We start from the raw sequence: 25,595 nt of genomic DNA, 5'->3' as shown, positions 1-25,595 counted from the left end.
TGGCAGGCTTGGATCTGTTACCAGGTATAGGGCTTGTTCAAGAATGAAACTCACATAGTTCAGCAGAGCTGAGTGACAGAAACATCAATCGAGCCTCTTGATTCTGCCAAGATGACTCCTGGAATGTTCTGTTACTTTCTCGGTCTAAAGCAGGTGAGCATTGCTCACACAATGGAACATTGCTCCCCTTCTAACTGCAGGCAAAAAGCAATGTGGGCAATATAGGTATGTATTGTATGTAATAAAAGGGCGTGTGTAACCAGTTTCTGCCTTAGTGTCAGAAAACTACTTCTAATTTGGGCAGATCTCCAAAAATCGCTATTCAAATGTGTGAAAATTGTCTTTTTGTAGCTAATGATTTTAGTCTAACAGGATGCTCAAGTTACTTGGGTTTCCACTTGGGCACATTTCATCTCAAAGATGAATGTGTGGTCCTACATTTTGTCTGTCCATCTTTCTTTGTGGGAGGCAATGACAATTCCTAACAATGTCTTTCAGGAAACCGAGAGAGAGATGCAGGTATGGCATCTGCTTGAAAGGCTTCCAAAGGAAAGTTGGTCAGCAGGCTCCTCGTTATGTGACACCGTGTTGCAGAAACACCAGCTCCAATGACCACGGGCTATCCAGCTGGCCAGAGCTCAGCACTGTGCAGCCTCAAAGTTCCAGGGGCCCTCTACTTAACCCGAGAGCAGCACCCCTCAGACCTGGAGGAAGCCATGCCAGAAGGCTGCTTGAGTTGCCGTCTTGTGGACTGAGTCCCAGCTCCAACCCTCCAGGCAGGTAGCCTGAGCTCCGAAAGGGCTCACAAAACTCACACCCCTTGTCTCCCTGTCTGATAACATGCAGATGGTTACCCTGCAGTTAATCTTTTATTGCCCCTCTACCTGTATCAGCAGCCAGGAGGTAAGTGGGTGTTTGTATGCTGCAGTTGAGTTTTACGTGCACATCATGACTATCAGATTCTAAGGTTTACAATTTTTAGAAACGTGTGTAAATAAAGATTCCTCACAGCCAAAAGTTCTAGTGTAATCTATCAATTCTAGGAGACAAAGGAGAAAGATGATCAAGAATGGAGCAAAACAAATGTCTAAGAATTAAGCACGGCTATCAGAAGCCACTAACAATAAATGCAACGTTGCAGATAACAGGAGGGTGTGGCAGGGCAAGAGGGCCAGATGGTCAGTCAGGCCACGACTGTGGTGAGCATCAGGGGCCAACTTAATCCCCAGAGCCAGGGTCTCCACAGCACACCCAGGCCACACACTCACAGGTAGGATTCACATTCCTACTGCCAAGTACTAGCTGTGTGACCACAGGCAAGGTTCCCTGTAGCATTCTGCAGGGGAGCGTGGTGGTCGGGAGTGGATAGGAATATGTACACAAAACGCCTTTGCCTGCTGCACTTTGTCAGTAAGTGACGGTGATTACTGTGTATCCTCATCACGTAGGCAACAGTCCGACTCGGAAAGGATGATACAAAGGAGCGGCCACTTGCTACAACCAGAACCACATACCGCATTTTTTCCGTAGTGGACAGGTTGCTGTGCCCAGGTCACCTCCTGGGACTAATAAGGCCTAAGGACCAAGTTGGGGATAGCCATCTACTATCTCTCCAGTCTATGTAGGTGAGATGAAATCTCCATCAGCTCACCCATAATATGTTTTTCCTTTTTCCATTAACTTGTAGGGACAGGTATGATAATTAAAATGAAACCTTTCTACACAATGTCGACCAAAAGCATCTTTCTTGCACATGGCTTAAATATTATGCATGTTAGCACACTGTGCTTGATAATGGATTAACAAACACATTCAGCATATTTACAGCCAAGTCATCCACAGGTCGAATTTTCTGTCCTTCAAAATGGTAGAACCTACTTAATGGACAGTGTCAGGTTCTAAGCCGTCTTAGTAAAGTTTTAGAGATTACAACACATACAATATACTTTCCCCTTTACCTTTCAAGCATTAAGTGCTGACTGACTGAAGCTAGAAATAAAAACAGCTTTGCTGTTAGCCACTGTTTTATTGTGCCACTGACATATATTGTTTTAGACCTCTCTCATCATTAATAGATTGTGATCTGAGAATGGAAAAATGGTTTCTTCAAGTCATAAAATATGTGCAGCATTGTAGATATGACCAAGCCGAACCACACAGGTGTATAACCACTGAAGCCTAACCTCAGAAATAAATCAGGCCAGACAGAAGGAACAGAAATAGTGCTTCATCTTGTACTGCAATGTTAATGCTTACAATGACACACCCCCTCCACCCACCTTCTGATTTGGGTGCTCTTCTAGTTGCTCCTATGGCATCCTATACGAGCACATACATTATTCTACCAGCACTTATCTCACTGTCCTGCAACTGTTGGTTTAAACAACGGCCTCCACAGAATACTTGAGGGAAAGAAGCGTATCGACAAACTGTAGTTCTCAGTACTCAACCTGGTGCCTCAAACATGGCAGATGCACTACATGTGTACACATAAAGTGAATGTAAGATGTGTGCTTAAAGAATTCACAAGACAGGAGACTGCATTTTAAAAAAAAATCAAAACAGGAAACATCAAATTTAATTTAAATTTTAAAAAAATCAGAAACTGCCTGAAAAAACAATGGAGCAAATCAACTCCTGAAAGAGTGTTGCACCTTGGTGATCACATTTATTGGAGGGTTGGAGAAAAATAAAAATGCCATTTAGCTTAAGAATTTGTAAGTTATCTGCAAATCAACTCATTTCAGGAGTGGAAGAATCGATGGTCATTTCTTAGTATCAAAATTTACACAGAGTTTTTTGAATATCTTCTACATTTAAAGAGGCAATCATACAAAGTCTCCTATTTTCCATACAGGATAAATTCTTTGTTTCAGCCAACTCTCAATGGAGGGGCAACTAGTACAACACCATCTCCCCGGACAAAGAGCATCGGAATATTCCGTTTTGTTGACTGGAAGAGGAAAAAAAAAACAGAACACATTTATATAAATATGTAGTAGTATTGTTTATTATTTTTTGCAAGAGAAATTTGAAAACAAAAACAACAAACAGATTCATCATAACATAAATTGATTAAAAAACCTGATCACTTACCTTTGTAGCACAAGGAACCAATCTATTAACTGCTTACTTTTACTGGATATCAACAACTGGCACAGAAACGAGCTATTCATGAAAATCCATTCTCCTCTTTCTGGCACACAGCTAGACTACATTTCCCATGCTCCCTTGCAACCAGATATAACCATGAGATTGGGTTTTAACCAATGGGAAGTAAACAGAAGTGACTGATCCATAGAACTCCCGTGAATGCCATCCCTCTGTGGTCTTTCCCCCTACCATTGGATAGACTCAGATAATGGTGAAGCTGGGAGATGGCAGAGCCCCAAGATAGAGGAAGCCTGGGTCCCTGACCTAGCACCTGAAAGAAAGCTATTGTGATGACATAAAAGCTCACTCTGACTGTTAAGTATGTGGGCAAGAAATAAAATTCTATTGTGCAAAGACATTTCATTGTATGTTGCTTCTATGTGCTATTGCACTCACACATATGGGATATACCTCGGGGCATTAGCCTAGAAGTCAAACCTTAGGCAGTAAGGAAACAGAGATGGAATGTATGGAACCCTCTTATGCCTTGGCAAAATATTAGGTATAACTGCCTGCAATGCCTGCAGAGTAGCCCAAGCACCTCCCAAACCTATAGTCTCTGGAGGAAGACATTGAAAAAGCCAAATGTCAGAAGGTGTTGTTGTTAACCTGATACACTCAGCAAGGAATATATGAGAGAAACGAACTCAGGAAAGAATCAGCTGGTTTTCAAACAGAGATTATAAGAAACAAGATTCACAAGGTTAGAAAAGCCAACTGTTTTTAGACCCCAAACTGTACATAAGCAGGAACAAAAGCTTGGAGGAATAAAGCCCAGTAAACCTTCTCAGTTAAACAAACTCAGTACTGAGGCCAAGATCGTCTAGTTGCTATAAAGACCAACAAGAGCTCATTCATAGTTGTCCCAGTTCATACAATTTATGAATGAGAGGCCATTTTCACCATCAGCAATGTTTCCTAGTAAAAAAGCTGACAGTCCACTTTTAACAGGTTTCTAGGGAAAGAGAACTGATAATCCATGGTCATTTTTCCATGAAGATGTTTTAAAAAATACGCTGCTCACAGGTATACAGAGATATTTGGTTGCCAGAGGGACAGACTATAGCAGAAATTGCTATACATAAAAATTCCCTTTTCTTTCCTTCTTGGGTACACAATTAAACTATATTTCCCAGGCTCCCTTGAAGTTGGGTATGGTCGTATCATTGAGTTCTAGCCTAAAGAATGTAAGAAGATATATGTGGCACTTCAAGGCCTAATTAACAAAACCACCCACAAGCACTCTTCCATTTCTTTCGCTACCACTGGCTGGATGAGAATGACGGTAAGGACTTAGGGCATGGTAGAGCTACAAGATGGGTTCCTGAATGATTATGTGGAGGAAATTTGCCTAGAACAATTATGTGATCAAGAAACAAACTTCGATTTACACGTTTGGAGGGTATTTGTTACCATAGTCTAGCCAATAATAACTAACATGCCCATAAGGGTAAACTTTCAACTATCCACGTGTGAGTTACCTGCCCTAGGCTATCTGTTTATATCATCCATCCAGGAGACCAGGCTATAGACAAACAATTCTTGGAAAAAAAGGGGGGTCAGTGTGTAAACTTACATTTCTAGATAAGAAAAGAATTCTATAAAATCAGTATCAGAAAAATGTATTGGATTTTGTAGTAATGGCAATGAATTTCACCCAGAATTTAAACACACACACACATACACAAACACACACACCTATATACTTATATATGAGGTGTCATCAAACAATATGGTGAATGTTTAAATAAAAATAAATTTATTACAGTAAAAGATACATTGCCATTACTCCCCCTCAAAAATACTCTCCCTCGCTTCGAACACACTTATCCTATTGTTCTTGCCACTTTCTGAAGCAGTTCTGGAAGTCCTCTTTCCTGAGTGTCTTTAGTTGCACTGTCGTGGATGCCTTGATGTCCTAAATCGATTCAAAATGTTTACCTTTTATGGTCATTTTGACTGTGAAGAGCCAGAAGTCACATGGTGCCAGATCCGGTGAATACGGTGGATGAGGACACACTGTAATTTTTTTTATTTTTTTATTAGGGAACAGTGTGTTTCTCCAAGTCATTGTCCTTCAATCTAGTTGTGCAGCTCAGCTCCAATCCAGTGGCTGTTTTCAATCTCTAATTGCAGGGGGTGCAGCCCAACATCCCATGAGGAAATTGAACCAGCAACCTTGTTGTTAAGAGCTCGTGCCCTCACCAACTGAGCCATCTGGCGGTCCCTCTGGAAACTCAGCAGCAGCTTGTTGTCTTCAATCTCGTTGTGGAGGGCGCAGCTCACTGGCCCAAGTGGAATCAAACCAGCAACCCTGTTGTTCAGAGATCATGCTCTAACCAACTGAGCCATCAGGCCGCCCCCACACTGTAATGTTTTTATGTGACAGAAATTGCTGTATGAAAGTGATGTGTGACACAGAGCCTTTCTGTTGTGATAAAAAAAACATGGTGAATGTTGCTGCCGAGTGCCATCCAACGGAAGGGCAGGGATCTTCAATACAGGAAGCAGCGCGTCTAACCTTAGTAACAGTGTGTGACAAGTTTCAACTTGTTCGGTGCAGTCAGTCGGGTGTGAGCTACGGCTGAGAGAAAGTGTGTTTTAAATAGTGCCATAAACCATCCTTCATCATGACAACGCTTGTGTCACACATCGCTCTGGTATATGGCAATTTCTGTCAAATAGAAACATTATGGTGTGTCCTCATCCACCTGATTCACCGGATCTGGCACCGTGCGACTTCTGGCTCTTCCCCAAAGTCAAAATGATTCAGGACATCGAAGCAGCCACAGCAGTGCAACTAAAGACACTCAAGAAAGAGGACTCCAGAACTGCTTCAGAAAGTGGCAAGAACAATGGGATAAGTGTATTCGAAGCAAAGGGGAGGGGGCATTTTGAGGGGTATTAAAAGCAATATGTCTTTTAGTGTAATAACTTTTTTTTATTTAAACATTCACCATATTGTTTGATCACACCTTGGTATAAATACATATACGTGTATTTATAGAGGGTGCCAAAAAATGTATACACATTTAAGAAAGGAAAAAACTGTATTAATTGCAATACTTAATATATACCGATAACAAAAGATAAATACAAATCACGTTTGACTTCTGCAATTACAAGAGGTGCTCAAAGTGGTTACCATCAGCGTCCAGAAACTTCTGATTGCGAACTACTGCTTGAGCATAGATAACATCTCTTAAAATGTATACATTTTTTTGGCGCCCCCAGTAAATACATAAATATTTATATGAGGGAACCTTAGATTTAATCTCAGGTTGAATGTATTAGTTTCAAACAGAAAAGATTTTATCTCATTGCCAAGGACTGCAGACCCACCTGTCATACATAAGGGTAGGGGTGGAGGTGTGTGTCTCGTACGTGCACACACACATGCATGTATATGTGCATGTTCTCTTTCCATTATGTATCCGGTACTATGACAGACACTAGACATACAGAGATGATAAAACATGGACCTGTGGCTCCTAGAGAATCCCTATTCTAGAAATCAAAGTTAGAAAAAGTATGAATTTATCCTACAAAGGTACTTTCACGTAAGCAAAAGATGAAATTATTTATGGCAGGATAGTTTGTATTAGCAAAAGATTGGCAATGGTTATCTATAAATAAGAAAATAGTTAAATAACTTAAGGTACATCTATATATACTGGAGTGCCATAAAGATAAAACCAATAGCATAAAGAAGCTACATATGAAAATGGAAACAAGCTCTAAGATATATTAAATTAAAAGAGCAAGCTGTGCAACAACATGCATGGTATGTTATGTTTTACCTACAAAAAAAAAAAAAAAAAACCGGGAAGAGAGAATAATTTTCATTACTATATGCATAAAAACACTGGGGAGGATTCTCAAGAAACTACTAGTAATCGTGATTACCTCTAGGGGTGGGGGCAGAAAGATAAATAGAAAATAGAGTGGAAAACGTTTTATCACATTATTTTTCATGTTTAATAACTTTTAAACTGTGTGACTCTACTATCTATCGAAAAAGTTAAATTAAAATGGAAGCAATTTAAAGTGAATAGGAAACATAATATGCTATGTGTTAAGTATTATACAGTGATATATAATGTGGAATCATCAAGAGAGAAGAATTACTTCTGAATGGCGAAGATCGTGAGAGACAATTACTTCCACATGGGAGTTGGTCTACAGCTGCTGTGTCCAATACAAGAGCCACTAACTACAGGCAGCTAAATTGAAATTAAGGTTAAATTAAATTTAATTTAAATTAAAGATCCTTAGTCCTACATCAGCACACACTTCAAGTGCTACATAACCACATTTTGATTATGGCTGCCCTAGTGGACACCGGCACCTTTGGAACGTTTGTATGTTTGCGGACAGTTCTGCAGGACAGTGCTCGTCTAAAGGTCTAAGAGAAACACCTGATGCCGTCTGGAAGGCCTACAGGAAAGGTCTGTAAAGTGAGGGAGGGTGCTGCAAGCAGAGGGAGTTAGATGGCTTGGCTACAAAAGGGCACAACATCCCCGGGAGAAAACTGGTGAGTCAAAGCATTAAGAGTTTGATGAAGGAAGGTGATAAACGTGATGGACAGCTGGAAAAAGTAGGCTGAGACCAAGTAATACAGACCTTTAGCAGTTTACAAAACGGACACACTAATTATGGAGGGCTGAAAGCCAAAAGAGTAAGACTGACTATCAACCTGCTCATTAACGAGTCAGTAGTCAAATTAATTATTTAGAAGTCAATTACTAAGTTACGGAAAAACACCAGTCTCCCTAACGGTTTTGATAATGTTGATGTTTATTTGTGATTTCAATAAAGGAAAGAGAGAGAGCAAAACTTAAATGGTCCTGCTGAGGAACCATTTCGTCTGGTTTCCTATCTTGGAGAAAAACACCAAGAGTATAGTGGTTCTTCTCCATGATGCTGAATGAGACTATAGACGTTCCCGTAATATCACTATCTTTCCTTCCTGTATCTATAGTTAATACACATGTATACACTACAAGGAGAACCTATCATATACGTCTAAAATTCTAGAAGATAGTAAGGTTGCTTGCACGAGAAAATAGACTTTCTGTATGGAAGATACCACGGTACCACACTTTCTACAAGAGAAATTGCTTTTTCTTTATAGTTGAAATGAGAAAAGTATTTTCATTCATCCAAAGATTTCATTGCTAATATTTTATCTAATATACCAAGACAATGTAAAAAAAAGTCTGATTAACTAAGCAAACGTAGCTCCTCTTCTGCAGCTGCCAGCTTGGGAGCAGGAGAGAGGATGCACATTCGCTTGAGCGGTGGCTGAACGGTGCCTCCTGCGGCAGCCGGCCCTCAGAGGTGCAGTCAAGCATCTCTATGGAGGTCAGTGTGCTCTGAGAATCCGCTACAGCCATTCCACCCAGAGATGTGCAGGCACACACCACCTTCAAACAGATTCAGGAGGAACCCCACCACGAGCCGACTGGAGTTGGATAAGAGAGGTAGCTACTGTAGTTAGCGAGTCGATTTCCAGGGTGAAAATTTTAGGTTAATAATGTTACATGAAAAAAGCAGAATATAAAATTATATAGTCTATATTTCATCACATGTAAGACACCACTTTTAAGCTTCAGTTCAACTAAAAAAGGAAAAACGCTAATTCAACTACGACAATTCTTTGTCATATCATCTGTAAGATACAAATCTATTTTAGAGATTCTAAAATTTAAGAGAAAGTGCATCTTAGAATTGGTGTATTATGATTGTGTCCATGTTAATTTAAAAGAGAAAGAGCGACACGGAATACTAAAAGGAAATACAAGAAAATATTTTCAGTAGATATTTCTGGTTGGTGGGATGGGTAGTTTTTATTTTCCTTGTATTGTTTTTGTCTGCTAACCTCTCTTAGTGAATATGCATTTTTATGCTCAGAAAAAAAATATATTACTTTTTTTTAAGTGCGAAAGATTTAAAAATTCTTCCGAATTTCTTTCCATTGAAACCAACAGTAACAAAGACTATGTGATGTGTTTCAACATAAAAGGGGGTTAGTATTTTTGAGGGAAAACAACTTCCCACACAAAGTAGAGCTGTTCAGAGATCTTATTAATATATCACCTAGAACAAAAAGGTCTGATGGGATCTTCTGTTCTGAGCAGAGATAACTGTGTCTGTTACATTTTGATAACAGCGGGAACTTTCATTTGCCCCAGATGCTTCCAAGGTTAGTTTCCTCTTTCGTATCTGAAGCCCAGTCGTCATGACCACCCACCCGTTATCTACAAGGAATTTTCTAAAGCTTTCCGGCATTGGAGGGTCTTACAACCTTGCCTAAAGACTGAGAATCATGTCTTAGCAGACAGAGCAGGATGTGGAGTCTCATCTCAGCCAGGCAGGAAATATTAGTAATAGCTGTGTTTACATACCTTTTTTCAAAATGTAAAAACTGTTTTTATGAGCTTCTTTGGTACCAGAGAACCCCAACACTAAATCAAGTCATACTCATAAATTTAGTATACTAAATTCAAATATACTTATCTGTCATCCATGAATTTATTTAACTCTTCCTGAGGTAAGACTCTCTCAGGCTGTGGTTCTCAAATTTTAATGTCATATGAATCACCCGGTTAACAGCTTGTTAAAACTGTTTCCCTAGGCTCCATGCCCAGAGATTCTCATTCTGTAGGTCAGGATGTAGCCCATTAATTTGCACTTCTAACTTATTCAAGGGTAATGTTAATACTGGTTCAAAGAACACCATTTAAGAATCACTCTGAGGGAAACAAATATCCATGTCTGATGTCTGCTATTATGAAGCAGTACTTTCTTCTGGTTTCAAGTTGCAAAAGGCACATCTAGTTTTAGGACAGTTAAGTTTAGAGTCTGTGCTCATCAAAACAACTGATATATTTCACTCAACTAGCCTACTCAGTGGTCATGTTTCTGAAGTAAAAAGTTCCTTCCCTTCCCTTCATATGAATCCACTTTATCCATAATAATTTTCCATTAACTCAATTACAGTTTTCTGGAAATCCAGGGAACAGAAATGAACACAGCAGCATCTTCCAAGATAAGGAGCTTCTGTGATCTCCTGGTGGTCACACCCTTGTGTAATCCCCTGCCTTTGAGTGTGGGTGACATTTGTGCCTTGCTTCTAACCAATGGAATACTGCAAAGGCAATGAAATATGTCACTATCATGATAAGACAGTGACTTCCATCTTGCTAGACAACTCTTGCTGGGTTTGGTAAAGCAAGCTTCCAGGTGGTTAGGGGTGCATGTGGCAAAGAACTGAGGCTCTCGGTCCAACGACCCTCATGGAACTGAATCCTGCCAACAACCATGCAAGTGAGTTTGGAAGCAAATCCTGCCCCAGGTGAGCCTTCAGACCATACCCCAGCCCTTGTGCAGCCTGGTGAGAGACTCTGAAATAAGACAATCCAGCTAAGCTGTGCCTGGATATCTGACCCACAGAAACTGTGAGCTAACAATGTGTGCTTTTAAATTATTAAATTTGGGGCCATTTGTTATGTAGCAATATGTACTAAGATAAAAAGTACTAGTTATGTAAGTTTGGGAAACGCTACACACTATACACTTTCGTGGAGATAGTAATGCAGATAGCTTTAACCCAGGCCTATTTCACTGGGCTGTTAGAATTAAATACGATGCATATAAAACGGATAGCACAGTGCTTGACACACACAGCAGGCATTTAGCAGAGGTTAGTTCTCCAAACTCTCCCATTTCCATCTGTCTACTATCAAAGTAAGTTTACGTTGGGGTAGAACACTCTCATATCTAGCATATACTCTCTAAGATATTTTGCCTAATTGCTCACCTTCAAGATACCTGAAATTTTTCTGTGTACTAGGCACTTTCCAAATTAGATTTTAAAGCCCACAGTGGTAGGAACTAAGCATGACTTGCCAGATCCTAGAGATTTTTATGTGTTACTGTCTTATACTCTGTCTACTCATGTTAGCTCAGCTGAGCTATCCAGAAGAACTCAGCGCTATCCTGCTAACTTTAAGATCTCACTGTCCACCAAATCCATCATCAATTACTCTGGGCCCCAGGCCCAGATACAGAAAAAAGAACCCTGCAGGCTTTGAAGCGAGTTAGGCCTGGGTTTGAAATTCCTACTGTATCTTCCTAGCTGAATTTGATTTCCTCAGCTAGAAAATGGGACTACCACTGACTTCAAGGTTACTGAGAGGTTAAATGTGATAAAGCATGCAAGTCGTATAGCAGTTACTCAACACATATTATCACACACACACCCTTTCTTTTCATGGATAAGTACTTTCTACTTTTTTTCCTTTTTTTGTTCTGTGACAAAGTATTCCCTCCAAATTAAATTTGGGAGTGTGTGTGTTTTCCCCCAGTCATTATTTAGTAGAGAACTCAGAACTAGATATTTTTACATCTGAATGGAATCTAAGAGCTCATTTTCAATGCTCTAATGTTTTCAGTCAAGGAAGCAGGTAGAGAGAGGCTAACGGGACTGTTACGTACAAATCACAGCACTGTCAAATCTTGGAAAGAAGACCTACTGACATCCTCAAAAAATCAATAAAAAGGCAAAATATTACCAGCCTAATAAAACTGGTTAGCAAGTTATATACCAGAAGTTGAAACTGGATTAAAATGAATTTAGAATACTGTTATTTTTCATCTATTCATGCTATTTCCACTTCCCAGTGAATTTTGAAACTTAATAGTATACGCCTTGCCTCTCTAGCAAGACTATACTTCGTTATCTCTCCTCCCTCCCCTACCCCATACTCCTCTAGGAACCTGAGCATATACTTATTGCCTGTAGCTAACAAGGCACTGTGGGGAACAGAATGAATAATGTCCTGGCCTCTGCCATCCAGTAATTCATAATATGAAAAGGAACACACAAACAAAAAAGTGAATAAACTCAGTATCAGCTCAGAGTGCCAGAAGATCCAATCAAAGGAGCAGAAGAGTCAGGGCTGAGCTGGTTCTTAAAACAGTCTTTGTAGGAAAGAGACAAGTGAGAACATTCCAGCTAGGTGAAATATTATGGGAAAAGGCACAGAAGGAGGACCATAGAGGGCATACTCTGGAGACAGTGAGTGGACCAACTTGGCTAGGGAAGTCGTCAGAGAGGAGACTGGAAAGTTACAACCACGCTATGGAGGGTCTTAATCTAGCCTGAACTTGTGCTTTGCTCTATAGGCCATAGAAAGCCTTGAAAGTCCCTAAGCATGACTGTGACAAATGAAAGCAATGTTTGAGGACAATTACTTTGGCAGTTGGTCATGCACGGGCTACAATGGAGGTGGCCATGAAGAAAAGTGCCTGAGCTAGGGTCATGGCAATGGGAAAGAAAAGCAATGACACATAAATCAACGTGAAGGAAGAATCAATTGAATGAGTTACTGATCAGTGTGAGTGAAAGGGATAAGTCCAAGAACTTATTCTGAGATTTATGGTCTAAATAACTGAGAAAATCATGAACAGAAATAGGGAATTTTTGAAGGTGAAGAACACCAGTTTAGTTTTAGATGTACTGAGTTTGAGGTCACATACAGTGTAGAAAATTTTTCAGTAAGAATGTTGGAAAAAAGAGTGAAGTTCAGGAAAGAAACCGGAAACAGATTTATCCATAATCATACTGGCCACCCACTTTACATGCACCAAATTCACTGCATCCTACTGTAACCCTGGGAGGCAAGCACAGGCACTGGCATTGTATAGAGGAGGTCCCTGCGGTTCAGAAGTTTCTATAACATGTCCAAGATCACATAACCAGCAGCCAGGATTTGAACCCAGATCTGTTAAGAGCTCAAGCTTTTATGCTGTACTGATTACTGTTATAGACTCATAGATTATAACATACAAGTTACTAAATGATATCTCTGAAGAAAAAAAATGCAGATTTAAAAAAAAGGGCCATGTTCAGAGAGAGAAAGAAAGAAAACTAGCAAAGGAGTCAGGAGTGGTTGAAGAGAGGAGGATAGCCAGGATAAAGAAGAACTACAAAACCAACAAAGGCTAACATCTGAACATTTACTATGTACCTGTTGCTAATATGAAGGCTTTTCACATAACCTTTCAATGAATCCTCAAGAGCTGTAAGAAGTGGGTCCTATTACCACCCCCATTTTATAGACAAGAAACAGTCAGACAGGTGGGTAATTTGGTAAAACTATATAGCTGATAAGCAAGGGACTCAAGGTTTGAATCCAGGCTTAAAACAATATGCTCTAAAGGTGGTCGATTAGCTCAATTGGTTAGAGCGTGGTGCTGGTAGCACCAAGGTTGCTGGTTCGATCCCCACATGAGCCACTGTGAGCTACGCCCTCCTTAAAAAGCAAACAAACAAAAAACACCTTATCCTCTAGGAGAGCCAGCGACTGGCTTCTCAACACTTGAAAGACTTAACAAATATGATTTTCTGTTTTTATATTTGAAGAATGAAATGTGTCAACACTTTGAAGATCTGTATAACTCAGTAAATTAACAGTATATTCCAAATGACCAGTGCTTGATGTTATAAAATCAAACGTGTAAAAGATCCATTCAAAGTGCAAAGTAGACCAATGAATTTACATATAACAAGAGTGTGAAAAGTTCATTGATAAGTTTCAGATTCCACACTGCAACTAACCTTTAAGAAACCACCACCTGTTGAGTTTGGATGTACCATCAAAGGCAAGTACCCACAAAAATAACCCTCCCTTTTCTGACTACCTATCTGTGTGAGGTCAGATTTTCTTCAACTGTAGCATATCACAACAGACTAAATGCAGAAAAAAGTCGTGAGAAGTTAGAGGTCATTAATTAAGCCACACGATAAAGACATTTGTAAAAATGTAAAATGAAGACACTCCTCACTGTTGTTTTAGAAAATAGTTATTTTTCATAAAAATGTTACTTACATTAACATAATAGGTTTATTATTTGTAATGAATTAATATTTTTAAAATATCTCAAGTTTTAGTTTCTATTATTGACAGATCAAATCCACATCAAACAAAAGAACATTTTCCAGTATTACTGCTATATATTAGCATACATAGGCATCTTACACTGTCATATCTCATTGAATCCTGGCAACCCTACGAATTAAGCGGTAGTATGCCTGCTTACCAATGGAAATTGAGCCTGGAAAGTTATTTCCCTTGTCCAATATTCCCCAAGTAGGAAGTGGCCAAGCCAGTACTGGAAACCAGGTCTCTCTGACCCCAAAGACTTTGCTGGTAATTGCTACACTCTAATGAGCCATGAGTAGGTGCCAAAACATGACAGATTTCCCATAAGTAAGTGTTAAGCTGTTGGATGTTAAGAACAATTGACATTTTTAAAACTATGAATAGAATTGCATGACTTACTTTATATATCTCTTCATATGTTTCTTCATCAATTTCTATAGTAGTCACAGTTTCTTCCACATCTCCCAGTATCATATTTAAATGCTGATCATAAGCCTGAAGTGGGAGCATGAGGGACCAAGAAATTTAATAAATTAAGAAACAATGAACAGGGCTTACAATATGCTAATAGGTCAATTACAACACACAATACTTATACCACAAACTTTTACAGGTAAATAAAAAATAATCCTGCTGTACAAATATATTGTTTCTTTGCAAATCATTTCCAATGATAGCTTAATTTCTATAAAAATAGAAAACGGTTTAAAAGGCCAAAAATGATATTCACTCAAAATAACTCGAAATTATTTTTACAGTTTTCACCCTACTTGTTATCCAAGGCAGTTACACCATTTATAAAATTTAATTATGGAAAATAACAAATTCATCACTTTTCAGTAGACTTCTTTCAAATCCATCTGTAACAGTCTGACAAGATACAATAAGAGATAAAATCCTTTGATTGCTAAGATGATGACACAGCAGTCTCCTAAGGGCATAAGACAGTATTATTCAATCCCCCTGTCCTAAACTAAACATCACAAGGTAAAGTAAGTAGAGCAACACCCTGCCCTTTATAACCTAGCCAGAACTGGGTTTGGCACTCTGGAAAGCAACATGTCATCAAGAAGAGACAACACCTTCAATTACTCTCTTTATGAATAAATAGGACTACTTTAAAGGACCAATCCTATAGAAATATTTGCAGATGCACACAAAGAAATATGTATTAAAATGCTTACTGCAGCATTATTTATAGTAACAAAAAAGTGGAAAACAATCTAAATATCACTATTACCATATAAAGAATTCTATGTAGTAATTAAAAAGAATAGAGAAGATCTACATGCACTCATGATCAATGATTTCCAAGATTCAGTGAAAAAGAAAAGTGCCCAAAAATATGTATAGCAAGATCCCATTTATTTTAGTGGTGGTATAGTGCAAATATATGCATATGGACACATATTATAAATATATACGTGTAAATATACAGAAAATATCTTAAAAACTGTAGACTCAATTTTTAACAGTGGTTACCAATAGAAGAAATGGGATTTCACCTTTTACTGCATGTATTTCTGTGCTATTTAAGTTTTTTCACAAGAAAACACAAATTATGCATATGTCAGTAATTAAAAAAACAAACACTTAAATAAGAATGGAGAATAAATGTTACCTGCAAATAAATAGAAGGGTAAAATATGAAAGAAATGAAAATGTTCTTTAATAAACACATTTTTTCTGGTAAGAGAAAAAAATGTTAAAAATATGAATAAAATAGAGTTGTATTTGTCTTATAGAAATATGGGTAGCTGCCACCTTCCTCTCTGCATTCCAAACACTGTTCCACATTTGACAGTTTTTACATTTCAAAGGGGTGGGAGTAGGGAGAGAAAACAAGGAAATGATCTCATTTCAAGGTAATTTAATAAATTTACTTACATGTAATCTACCTCGAAGCTCTCTGTCATTTCTCATTTTCACATAAATTCGCTCATCCAGGCTGAGCCTAATGAGATCCAGGGGTTCTTCTACGGTGTTGGTAGTTTGTTGCTGATTAAAAAAACAAGCTTAGTAATATAGTACTAGAGAGAGTGTAGTGTTTGAATCATTGCTACGCTGCATTGACTGTGAGCAAGTAACTTAACCCCTCTATGCTTTCCTTAGTCGTCTATCCAGTAAAATGTGGATAACAGTGCCTACCTAATACCATTGTTGTGAGGCTTAAATGACATATGTTAAGGCTTAGAACAGTACCTGGCACACAGTAAGCGCTATATAAATGAGGACTGAAACATACACAGGTAGGAGTTATACAGCAAAATAATCATGACTATACTTTGTTTCCTCAAAATCCAAACTGCTTGATACAATTTCAGGACATAGGGAGTCACTCTCAGGGACTTTAGCCTTATCTCAAATATCATTTAGTAATTTGAATAACACTGACTTAATGACTACTACACACTAGTCAGAATGCTAAGCAGAGATGAAAATTTGAAGGAAGATGAGTTCAGTACAGGGCACGCTGAGTTTAGGGTGCCGACTGGCCCATAATTTGAGTATACTCAGCAGGCAGTATAGAATGCTGGCTGAAAGCACTGGCTTTGGAGTCATGCAGCGTGGGTTCAACGGAAAACGTCCTGACCTCAACTGGTCCCCAACATCAGTTCAACAGCTGTTTGTTAAGGACCAGGTAACCAACTACTAGACTACAATGATACAGAAGTCAGCCCCTGCCCTCAAAGCAGTTCATTCTATTTGGGAGAAGCATATAAATCATTACAATACTGTAAGAATAGACACACTGACAGAGGCCTACTGCTCCTTTAGCCTGGGTCCTGAATGCCCACTGTCTACTTTTTTCATCCTATAGCTTTAAACATTGCCTTTTCAAAGAGGCCTCCCTGATCATCCAATTCATTCCCTCAATACCTAAATATCTGCCGAGTGTTTCCAGTACTGTTCTAAACCCACCCAGGATAGAACAGTAAACAAAACTCCTGCTCTTAATTAATTCACATTTTAGTTGGGGGAGACAGACGTTAAACACAGCAGCATATATTTAGTATGAACAAATAACATGCTATGAAGAAAAATAAAACAAACTCGGGAGAGCGCTATTTTATGTAGCTGGCCAGGGAAGTCCTCTTTGATGAAGTGAGGCTTCAGTAGAAAGCTGTAGAAGTTGTGGCCTGATCACAACGATATCTGAGGAAGAGCATTTTGGGAAGAAGGAAGAGCCGGTGAGGAAGCCTGTAGGACCAGCAGTTCTTCTGTATCCCAGTTCCTATATATCACATATGTATCTGCCCTCCCCCGCAATGTAAGCTCCAAGTGGGGACAGGGATCACGTATGTCAATCCCGGTGTCTCTGGTGCTTAGAACGGTGTGTAAACCATACAAAATTGATGTTCACTACATGTTTGTGGAATGAATAATCATTGTTGTGGTCAAGTAATTGTTGCGCGATAATTACCGCGCTTTCTATCAGAATCCCGACAGCTCCGTGAGGCAGGCAGGGGCAATTACTGCCATTCTATGGATAAAGGTGAGACTCAAGAGAAAGGAAGTGAGCAGCGGGAGGAGTAACTTAATTTTCCGGAGGATTTCGATGTAGAAAAGATCTCAGAGCCTGAGGCAAAATTAAAGGCCGTGACGACCCGGAAAGAGGCGACACGATAGGACACCGCCCCATGAACTTGAAGAAAGCAGCCCGGGTATGCAAAGCCGAACAGGGCCAGGGCGCGGAGTGGGGAAGCCGCTCTGGAGCGAGTTCCTCAGGGGACACTCACCTGGTCCACATCGTCCGCCATGTTTCAAACCCTGCGCCCTTTCTCGCCTCTCGCGATATCACGCCCCTCCAGTCTCCGGAAACACGAGGACGCAATGCACCGGAAGTAGAAAAAATTTGTTTTGCGTCTACTTGCTTCCTGCAGTTTGCATTGGTCGCTTGGGACTGGGACGGAGCTTCCTCTGGGGGCGTGTGCTTGGTCCATAAAGGAGGGGCGTGGTCATGCCTCTCCCCGCCTTGGGTGTAGACCACGCTGGTGCAGCTTCCCGCGGTTTGGTGCGTCACTCGCGAAGCGAGTCCTCCCGGGGATAGATGGCTCGGAATCGCGCAGCCGGCAGGGAGCTGCGGGGACGTGAACTGCGCAGCCAGAAGGCCAAGGGCAAGAGCACGGCTGGGCGGCAGGAGAAGGAGGAGGGTGAGAGCGAGGCCGAGCCGTGTTTAGGGAGAGATGCTGAAGGAGATCCGGAAGCAGGCCCGGGTGCGGGGAGCGGGGAAGCCGGCTTCCTGGACGTGGGGGGCGGAGGCTGCTCCGCGCTGGTCTGCGCTGAGGAGACCGCTTGACGGTGGCCAAGGGAAGCTGTCGTTTGTGCTGCTGCCTCCGTCCTCCTCGTCGCTGTGCCTTTGTCCTCACTCGAGGAGTGACGCACCCTGAGCGGTTCCCCTGGAGCCCAACTTGACCTGGAGCTCCCCTGCGTCGCCTATTTCCTGCTCCCTGTGGCCCACAGGATAAAGTCCAACCTCCTGGTAGATGCAAAGGGCTAAACAGGGAAAAGACAGTGTACTTATTTGGTGTCCCTAGAAGAACAGAACGTAGAGTTTGTGGTGTGCTGACTCCCAGAATAATATCTTCAGCTAAATCTCACCCGAGTTCCAAATTTGGATCCAACCTGACTTCACGTAGATATCGAATAGGCTTCTTATGTTTGTCATGTGCAAAGCAAAACGCTTGACTTTCGCCTTTCAACCTGCCCCTTCCCCACTTTTTCCCATCTCAGTAAATGATCTTTCCCCCACTTGTTTAAACAAACCAAGCCCTCCTTTTCCATGCACGCGCACATCCAATCCTTCAGCAAGTCCTGTCGGTTCATGCTCAGAAGTATATCACATCTCTTCACTTTATTTCCAAGGCCACAGCCCCTGCCCAAGCCACCATCACTTGTCACTTGAACGACTGCAGTTGCCTCTTTATTGGTCTTCCCTTCCTTCCCCTGCAATAATTCTCCACCCAGCAGCCCAAGTGATCTTTCAAAACCAAAATCAGATCTTGTCATGCTGCTACTTCAAACCCTCTGTGGCGTCCTATTGCTCGAGGCATAAAATCCAAATCCCTCATCATGGCCTACAAGATCCTACAGGATTTGGCTGTTGCTACCTCCTTTTGTCTCCTACCCCTCTTTTGTTTCCCAGATACTCTCCTTATTGGTCTCCTTTCTGTTCCTCAAGCATGCCATGTTCTCACATTGAACCTTTGTGTTTAATGTTCTTTCTGCCTAGAATGTTCTTCCATGGTTCTTGGCTGTGGCTGATTCTTCTATTGTGCCCTAAGGTGTCCTTCACCAGGTGCTCTGTATCACAGAGGCCCTCACAGCTTCTGTCACAATCTGTAATGATCTTGTTAATTTATTTTGCTTCCTTTTTAATCACCCATCTTAATAGAATTTAAGCTTCATGAAAGCATCTTATTTTTTTGATGTATCCTCTCGTCTCCCCCCAGCATATACTAAGTGCTCAATAAATATTTTAAGTAATTGCAAAATACTTGCTGTGGAGGGATTTTGGGGGTTCCTGAAATAATTGGGTAGTAGATTAGACTGGGTAACCAACAGGGCCTCCTATGACACTAGATTCAACAATTCCGTGATTCTGTACATATAACGGCAATCATCCATTAGGAAATAGTCAAAAGATAGCAATTTCTAAACTTAAAAGGCGATTTACTTCACACTAATACTATGAATTCCATTTAGTTCATTTACTCATTAAAATAACCTTTGACTATTTTCTGAGTATCTGGTTGGTGCTGTACATGAGCAAGGTGACGTGGGAAACAGAAATTTCTTGAAGGAGCTTAGAATATAGTAGTGTTGACATTTACAAAAATTATCCAAGGCAGAGTGTGCTATTGTGGGAGAAGGTGCAGGGCTTTGTGGCTTCTGAAGAAATAATCAAGTTTGGCTGGAGAGATTGGGAAATGCTCTCTGGAGGAGTTAGGTTTGATCTGCAACTTTAGGGATGGATAATATTTCAGCCAGAGGCCGTGAAGGGGGGTTAGTATTCTAGTCAGAAGGAATGTATTTTGTCTGAATATGTGGCAATTCAAAAATTAAAAGTTTTAATCTGATGGAAATGCCACCTGCTTGGGTAGCATTCCTTCTAGCTAAACACTTCACCTGGGCACCATCTTGGTATAGCTCCAGCACTCAGTTGTTATATGCACTTGGGTAAATTGTCCTGGACAGATAATTTAGCCATTCTAAACTTGATCTGTGAAACATAATCCTACCTTGCAGGGTGGTTGTGATTTTTCAGTGAGATAGCATATAAAGTGCCTGGTGTGGCATGTTAGGTAATCAGTTGGGCTAGCTCATATCAATTCAGGCTAAATGGAGGTCAGGATGCACCTAAGCTTCACTCAAACTCTGACAACCAGAGGAGTTAGTAATAAGTTCTCAGAGCAGCTTCCAGGATCTGAAGTGTTAGAATCTTTGCTGTGCTTTGGTGGAGGAACAAATGTAGTTTGAGCTGCAGGTGATACTAATTGGTGACGTGTTTCTAACAGCGCAACAGTGTAGGTTTTAACAGCACCTTAGTGCATGCAATGAAATGATAGTAGTGAACAAGACAGCAAGGTCCCCTGCTCGCATGATGCTTATAATCTTTGGAGAGAGGTAGGTACGTAGAACAGACAATAAGTTAAAAATAAATTCACATGGTGATAAGAGCTATGAAGAAAGTAAAACAGATTACTTTAATAAAACTGACATGGGGGAAGAAGCAGCTAAGAATCAATGATCAAGGAAGGCCTCTGTGAGGAGGTGACAGTTTGAGCCAGTTACTGAATGTCCTGAAGGCACCATTCATAGGAGGTTCTGGGGGAAAAGAGTTCTCGGCAGAGGGACAGTAAGTTTAAAGAGTCTTAGGAGGGAATGAGCTTGGCCAGTTGGCTTGACACAGTGAGTGAGTGAGGGGACGAGAGGCAGGAATTGAGTTGAGAGAGTGGGCAGGGCCCTTAGTTTGTATTGTATTTTGAGTGCTATGAGATGCCACTGGCAGGTTTAAACAGGTGTTCTTATTAAATTTCAATGGATGGCCAAGCAAACCACAGTAGTAATTCCTGCCCTGCTGAAACAACCACATTGAATTCAGGGCAGCTAGTTAGCCATATTAGATAGCCCTAGATCTTGGAGAATCCTAGAAAATAGACTCTAGATTCTCTGGGACAAAAAACACACAGCAAAGAATGAAGAAAAAAAAGTCTGTATTTCTACCGTCTAGAAATAACCACCACTAAACAGTGGTATATTTCCTTCTAGTCTGTGTTGTTGTATATAGTAGAAAATACTGTAAAAACCACTTTGCATGCTTAGCATTTTATCCTAGATCTTTTTCTTTGTCTTAAAAGATGACTGAGTTATATTTCATTGTGTGACTGTACTGATATTAATAATTATCTCATGGTTGGACATTCTGATTTTTCTTTTTTTAATTATTTAATTTTTTAGTTACAGTTGACATTCAATATTATTTCGTTAGTTTCAGGTGTACATAATAATGGTTAGACATTTATATAATGTATGCAATGATCCCCCAATTAGTCTAGTACCCACCTGGCACTATACATAGTTATTACAATATTATTGACTATATTCCCTCTGCTGTACTTTACATCCCCTTGACTATTTCGGAACAACCAATTTGTACTTCTTAATCCTTTCATCCTTTTCACGCATACTCCCAACCCCCTTCCACCTGTCAACGATCAGTTTTCGGTAGTTAAGAGTTTGTTTCTGTTTTGTTTATTTATTTTGTTCTTTAGATTGCACATATAAGTGAGATCATACATATTTGTCTTTCTCTGTTTAACTTACTTCATTTAGCATTATACTTTCTAGGTCCATCCATGTTGTTGCAAATGGTAACATCTTACTCTTTTTTATGGCTGAGTAATATTCCATTTTATATATGTACCACTCTTCTTTATCCAGTTGCCTATTGATGAGCTCTTGGGTTGCTTCCATATCTTGGCTATTACTAGTAATGCTGCAGTGAACACAGGGTGCATATATCTTTTGGAATTAGTGTTTTGGATTTCTTCAGATAAATACCCAGAAGTGGAATTGCTGGGTCATAAGGTAGTTCTATTTTTAATTTTTTAAGGAACCTCAAAAACCATTTTCCATAGTGACTGTACCAGTTTGCAATCCCACCAACAGTATACACAAAGGTTCTCTTTTTTCTGCATCCTCACCAACACTTGTTGTTGGATTTATTGATGGTGTCCATTCGGACAGGTGTGAGGTGATATCTCATTGTGGTTTTCATTTGCATTTCTCTGATGATTAGTGACATTCGGCATCTTTTCATATGTATTGGCCATCTGTATGATCTGTATGTCCTCTTTGGAGAAATGTCTACTCAGGTCCTCTGCCCATTTTTTAATTGCATTGTTTGTTTTTTTGGTGTTGAGTTGTATAAGTTCTTTATAAATTTTGGATATTACCTCCTTATCAGATGTATCATTGGCAAATATCTTTTCTCATTCAGTAGCCTGTCTTTTTGTTTTGTTGGTGGTTTCCTTTGTTGTACAAAAACTTTTTAGTTTGATGTAGTCCCATTTGTCAATTTTTTCTTTTGTTTCCCTTGCCCAAGGAGACAGGTTAGAAAAAATATTACCAAGAGCAGTATCACAGAGATTACTGCCTGTGTTTTCTTCTAGGAGTTTTATGGTTTCGAGTGTTACATTTAAGCCTTTAATCCATTTTGTGTTTATTCTTGTATATGGTACAAGAAGATGGCCCAGTTTAACTTCTTTGCATGTATCTGTCCAGTTTTCCTAATACCATTTGTTGAGTAAATTGTCTTTACCCCACTGTATATTCTTGTCTTCTTTGGACATTCAAATTTTTTAAATTTTTTGATATTACAAATAATGATACTATGAACATTTTTTAAAATTTCCTTTTTCCCCTTTTTTAACTCCTCTATTTCTCTCTTAAAAGCACAAAAATATACAGCTGTACCTTTAACCAACCAAATAACTTTGATGAGAAACAAATGGTGCCTCTGAAGAATGCTCCCACCTTGCATTTTTAGATCAGTAAAAAGTTTGAATCTCTGCTTATTCATAGAGAGCTAAAGACCATTGTAAGATACAGAAATCCTGATTTTAAGGGCACCTTTCTCGAACTGTCAAGTCAAAAAACTTTTAAGTAGCTTCTGGCCTTGGAATGAAAAATCTGTTTCTAGATTCTAAATAATTTTGAAATATTTTGTGTTTCCATTAAAATATTTAAACCATGGGAATGCATAAATTTCTTTTATAAGACATTTGAAAGAAACAGAACTGAATCCACGATTTTATCTAGCATTAAAACAAATGCCCCTATAATGTGAAATTTATTAAAATTAAGTTATGGCTTTATTTAGATCAAAGGGAAGCATCTTTTTCCCTATGCAAAAGTATATTCTTGGGGAATATAAATACCTATCAAAAGACTCAGTAAGAAAAACCATGAATGAAAGGAATGAACTAATTTGATATTTTGGGTTAATATTGCAGCCCCTTTTGGGGTTTACTACAGGCTACAGTAATTTTGTTTTCCAAAATTAACTGAAGCGAGTCATGCAAAGGCAAAGAAAGATGATTCATTTCAGATTCAAGATTATTTGCATGAATATACTTGTAAAATAGAAAAATATCCCTTTCTGCCAAGTTATTTATAAATTATATATTTATTAAAAATGAACTTATTAATATATTTATATTAATAAAGAGACCAGACCTTTAGATACCCTAATTTAACTAAAACCAACAGCTTATACATTTTTATATTTCTCTTTAACAAAAATCAGTAATTATTTTAAGAAAATAAAGATATATTTGAAATACCACTATCTTATTCCAACCCTAGGTTTGCTGAAATGGTTGGTATACCCGTGCCATTTGGGTTATATTGGAAAGGTTTCACAAAGTATAACAATAAATAGAAGCCTAGTGAACAGAGATTTGAACAGAGTTTGGTTTTGAAAGATGGCAGAAGCATGAATTAGTAGAAATAAAGTAGTGGTAAAACTTGGACATGTTTATAAACTCAAACATTTCACTTAGTAGTGAATTATACCTAAAATAAATGATTAGTCTTGGCAGGTAGTAAATAAGCAAGGTGTTAATGGATTGATGTATTTTCCTTGCTAGACATTAGCTGAATTTTAAGATTTGGGAGTTAAATTTTATCTGAGTTGTGTGGTCTTAAGAGTCTGTAGTCTTAAGAGGAGTAGAATAAAATGCCGATAAAGGAAGATGGTTTTTACTGTGAACATAGAGTGTAGACTAGACTGAAGATGGGAAGAGGCTGTAAGCTTGTTAACCAGGCGGGGAATTGGTGAGCTGGTGATGGAGATGTGGTTTGGAGGGAAGTTACAGAAGAGGTGTTTTCACAACCCTGCCCATGAAAGCACCCTCCATCCACCTTTCCTGTTGTCATCTGTTCCATGTGGTCATCTAGATATCCTTGAGGATGAGAAACCCCCAAAGAAGAGTCTGCCCCCAAAAGTCTCACGAGGAAAGAGGAAGAAGGGCTGCAGTGATCCTGGGGGCCCAGCAGATGGTCCAACAGAAAAGAAAGTGAGCAAAGTGACTGTTAAATCGGAAAACCTCAAGGTGGTAAAAGATGAAGGCTTCAGTGATGGGGAAGATTTCAGGTAAGAGGTCTTGCTTTTTCCTTTCAGAGAAGTGTGAGTAATAAAACCTGCTCTTTTTGCTTGTCACTAGGACCTGCGGAAAAGATGAGATCTTTAAACTCTTCCAGATAGAGCTCAGACTACTAGTAAGAGCTAGAAAGAATCTTAGCAATTATATACTTTACCCCCCAAACTTTTCAGATGAGAAAGACACCTTCCAGAAAGTGATTTATTTGTGATTACACAGCTAGATGGTGGCAAAAACCAGGATGAGACCTGGGTCTTCTGACTGCTGGTCCTGAGTTCTTCCTACTGCACAGAGATACTACATATACAGAATATTTGCCCGCCATTCCAGCTTTGTCTTCTGCTACTCTCCTCACGTACACTCTGCTCCTGCCCAGCTGGACTTCTCATTCACTCAACATGTGCTCATACTTTGCTACCTCCAAGTTGGGCTCATATTCTTCCTTCTACCTGGAATGCCTCCTTCCACCTTGAAGATACAGATCAGAAACCATCTACAGGCTTCGTCGATTCTTTCCCCTTGGCTCCTCTGGTTTCTTGCAGCATCTCTTAAGGGCATAACTTGTCTACCTTGTGTTACACTTATTTATGTACATGCCATCTACATATATTTTCCCACCCTGTAAGCTCTCAGAGGCCTGGAGCCACGCCTGGCTCAGTGTTCTTTGGCCTATGGCACGTAGGGCAGGGCCTTTTATTTGGCAGAAACTGAACAAGTGTTTTTGCAGTGAATGAACATTCGTGTGAACATGTAGTGAACAATAAATATAAGCCTAGTAGTGAACACTTGATTATCTGCCTCCTAGGAAAATTCGAGGAGGGGAGGA

The 25,595-nt window shown here is 39.6% G+C and overlaps 2 protein-coding genes across 5 annotated transcripts in view; one reads left to right on the top strand and one right to left on the bottom strand.

The window, feature by feature from the left end:
• Positions 1-2,539: 2,539 nt before the first annotated feature.
• Positions 2,540-17,996, bottom strand: LSM3 (LSM3 homolog, U6 small nuclear RNA and mRNA degradation associated). Its single transcript, XM_019747113.2, has 4 exons — positions 17,843-17,996; positions 15,990-16,100; positions 14,502-14,597; positions 2,540-2,953 (listed from the first exon to the last, which is right to left on the bottom strand). Exons 1-4 carry the CDS (start codon positions 17,861-17,863, stop codon positions 2,873-2,875), a joined length of 309 nt encoding a protein of 102 aa, XP_019602672.1. The 5' UTR covers positions 17,864-17,996; the 3' UTR covers positions 2,540-2,872.
• Positions 17,997-18,001: 5 nt separating this feature from the next.
• Positions 18,002-25,595, top strand: part of XPC (XPC complex subunit, DNA damage recognition and repair factor) — a 43,947-nt gene continuing 36,353 nt past the window's right edge. For all 4 annotated transcript variants that reach the window (XM_019747088.2, XM_019747082.2, XM_074312944.1 and 1 more), the window contains exons 1-2: positions 18,002-18,256; positions 24,567-24,762. In XM_019747088.2, coding sequence (XP_019602647.2) covers positions 18,154-18,256; positions 24,567-24,762 — 299 coding nt within the window. In that variant the 5' untranslated portion in view covers positions 18,002-18,153. The remainder of the gene's footprint in view (positions 18,257-24,566; positions 24,763-25,595) is intronic.

Source organism: Rhinolophus sinicus, linkage group LG10 (genome assembly GCF_036562045.2).
Source record: "Rhinolophus sinicus isolate RSC01 linkage group LG10, ASM3656204v1, whole genome shotgun sequence".
NCBI lineage: Eukaryota > Metazoa > Chordata > Mammalia > Chiroptera > Rhinolophidae > Rhinolophus > Rhinolophus sinicus.
The sequence above is the reverse complement of the archived record's forward strand: the minus strand, read 5'-3'. Positions and strand labels throughout refer to the sequence as shown.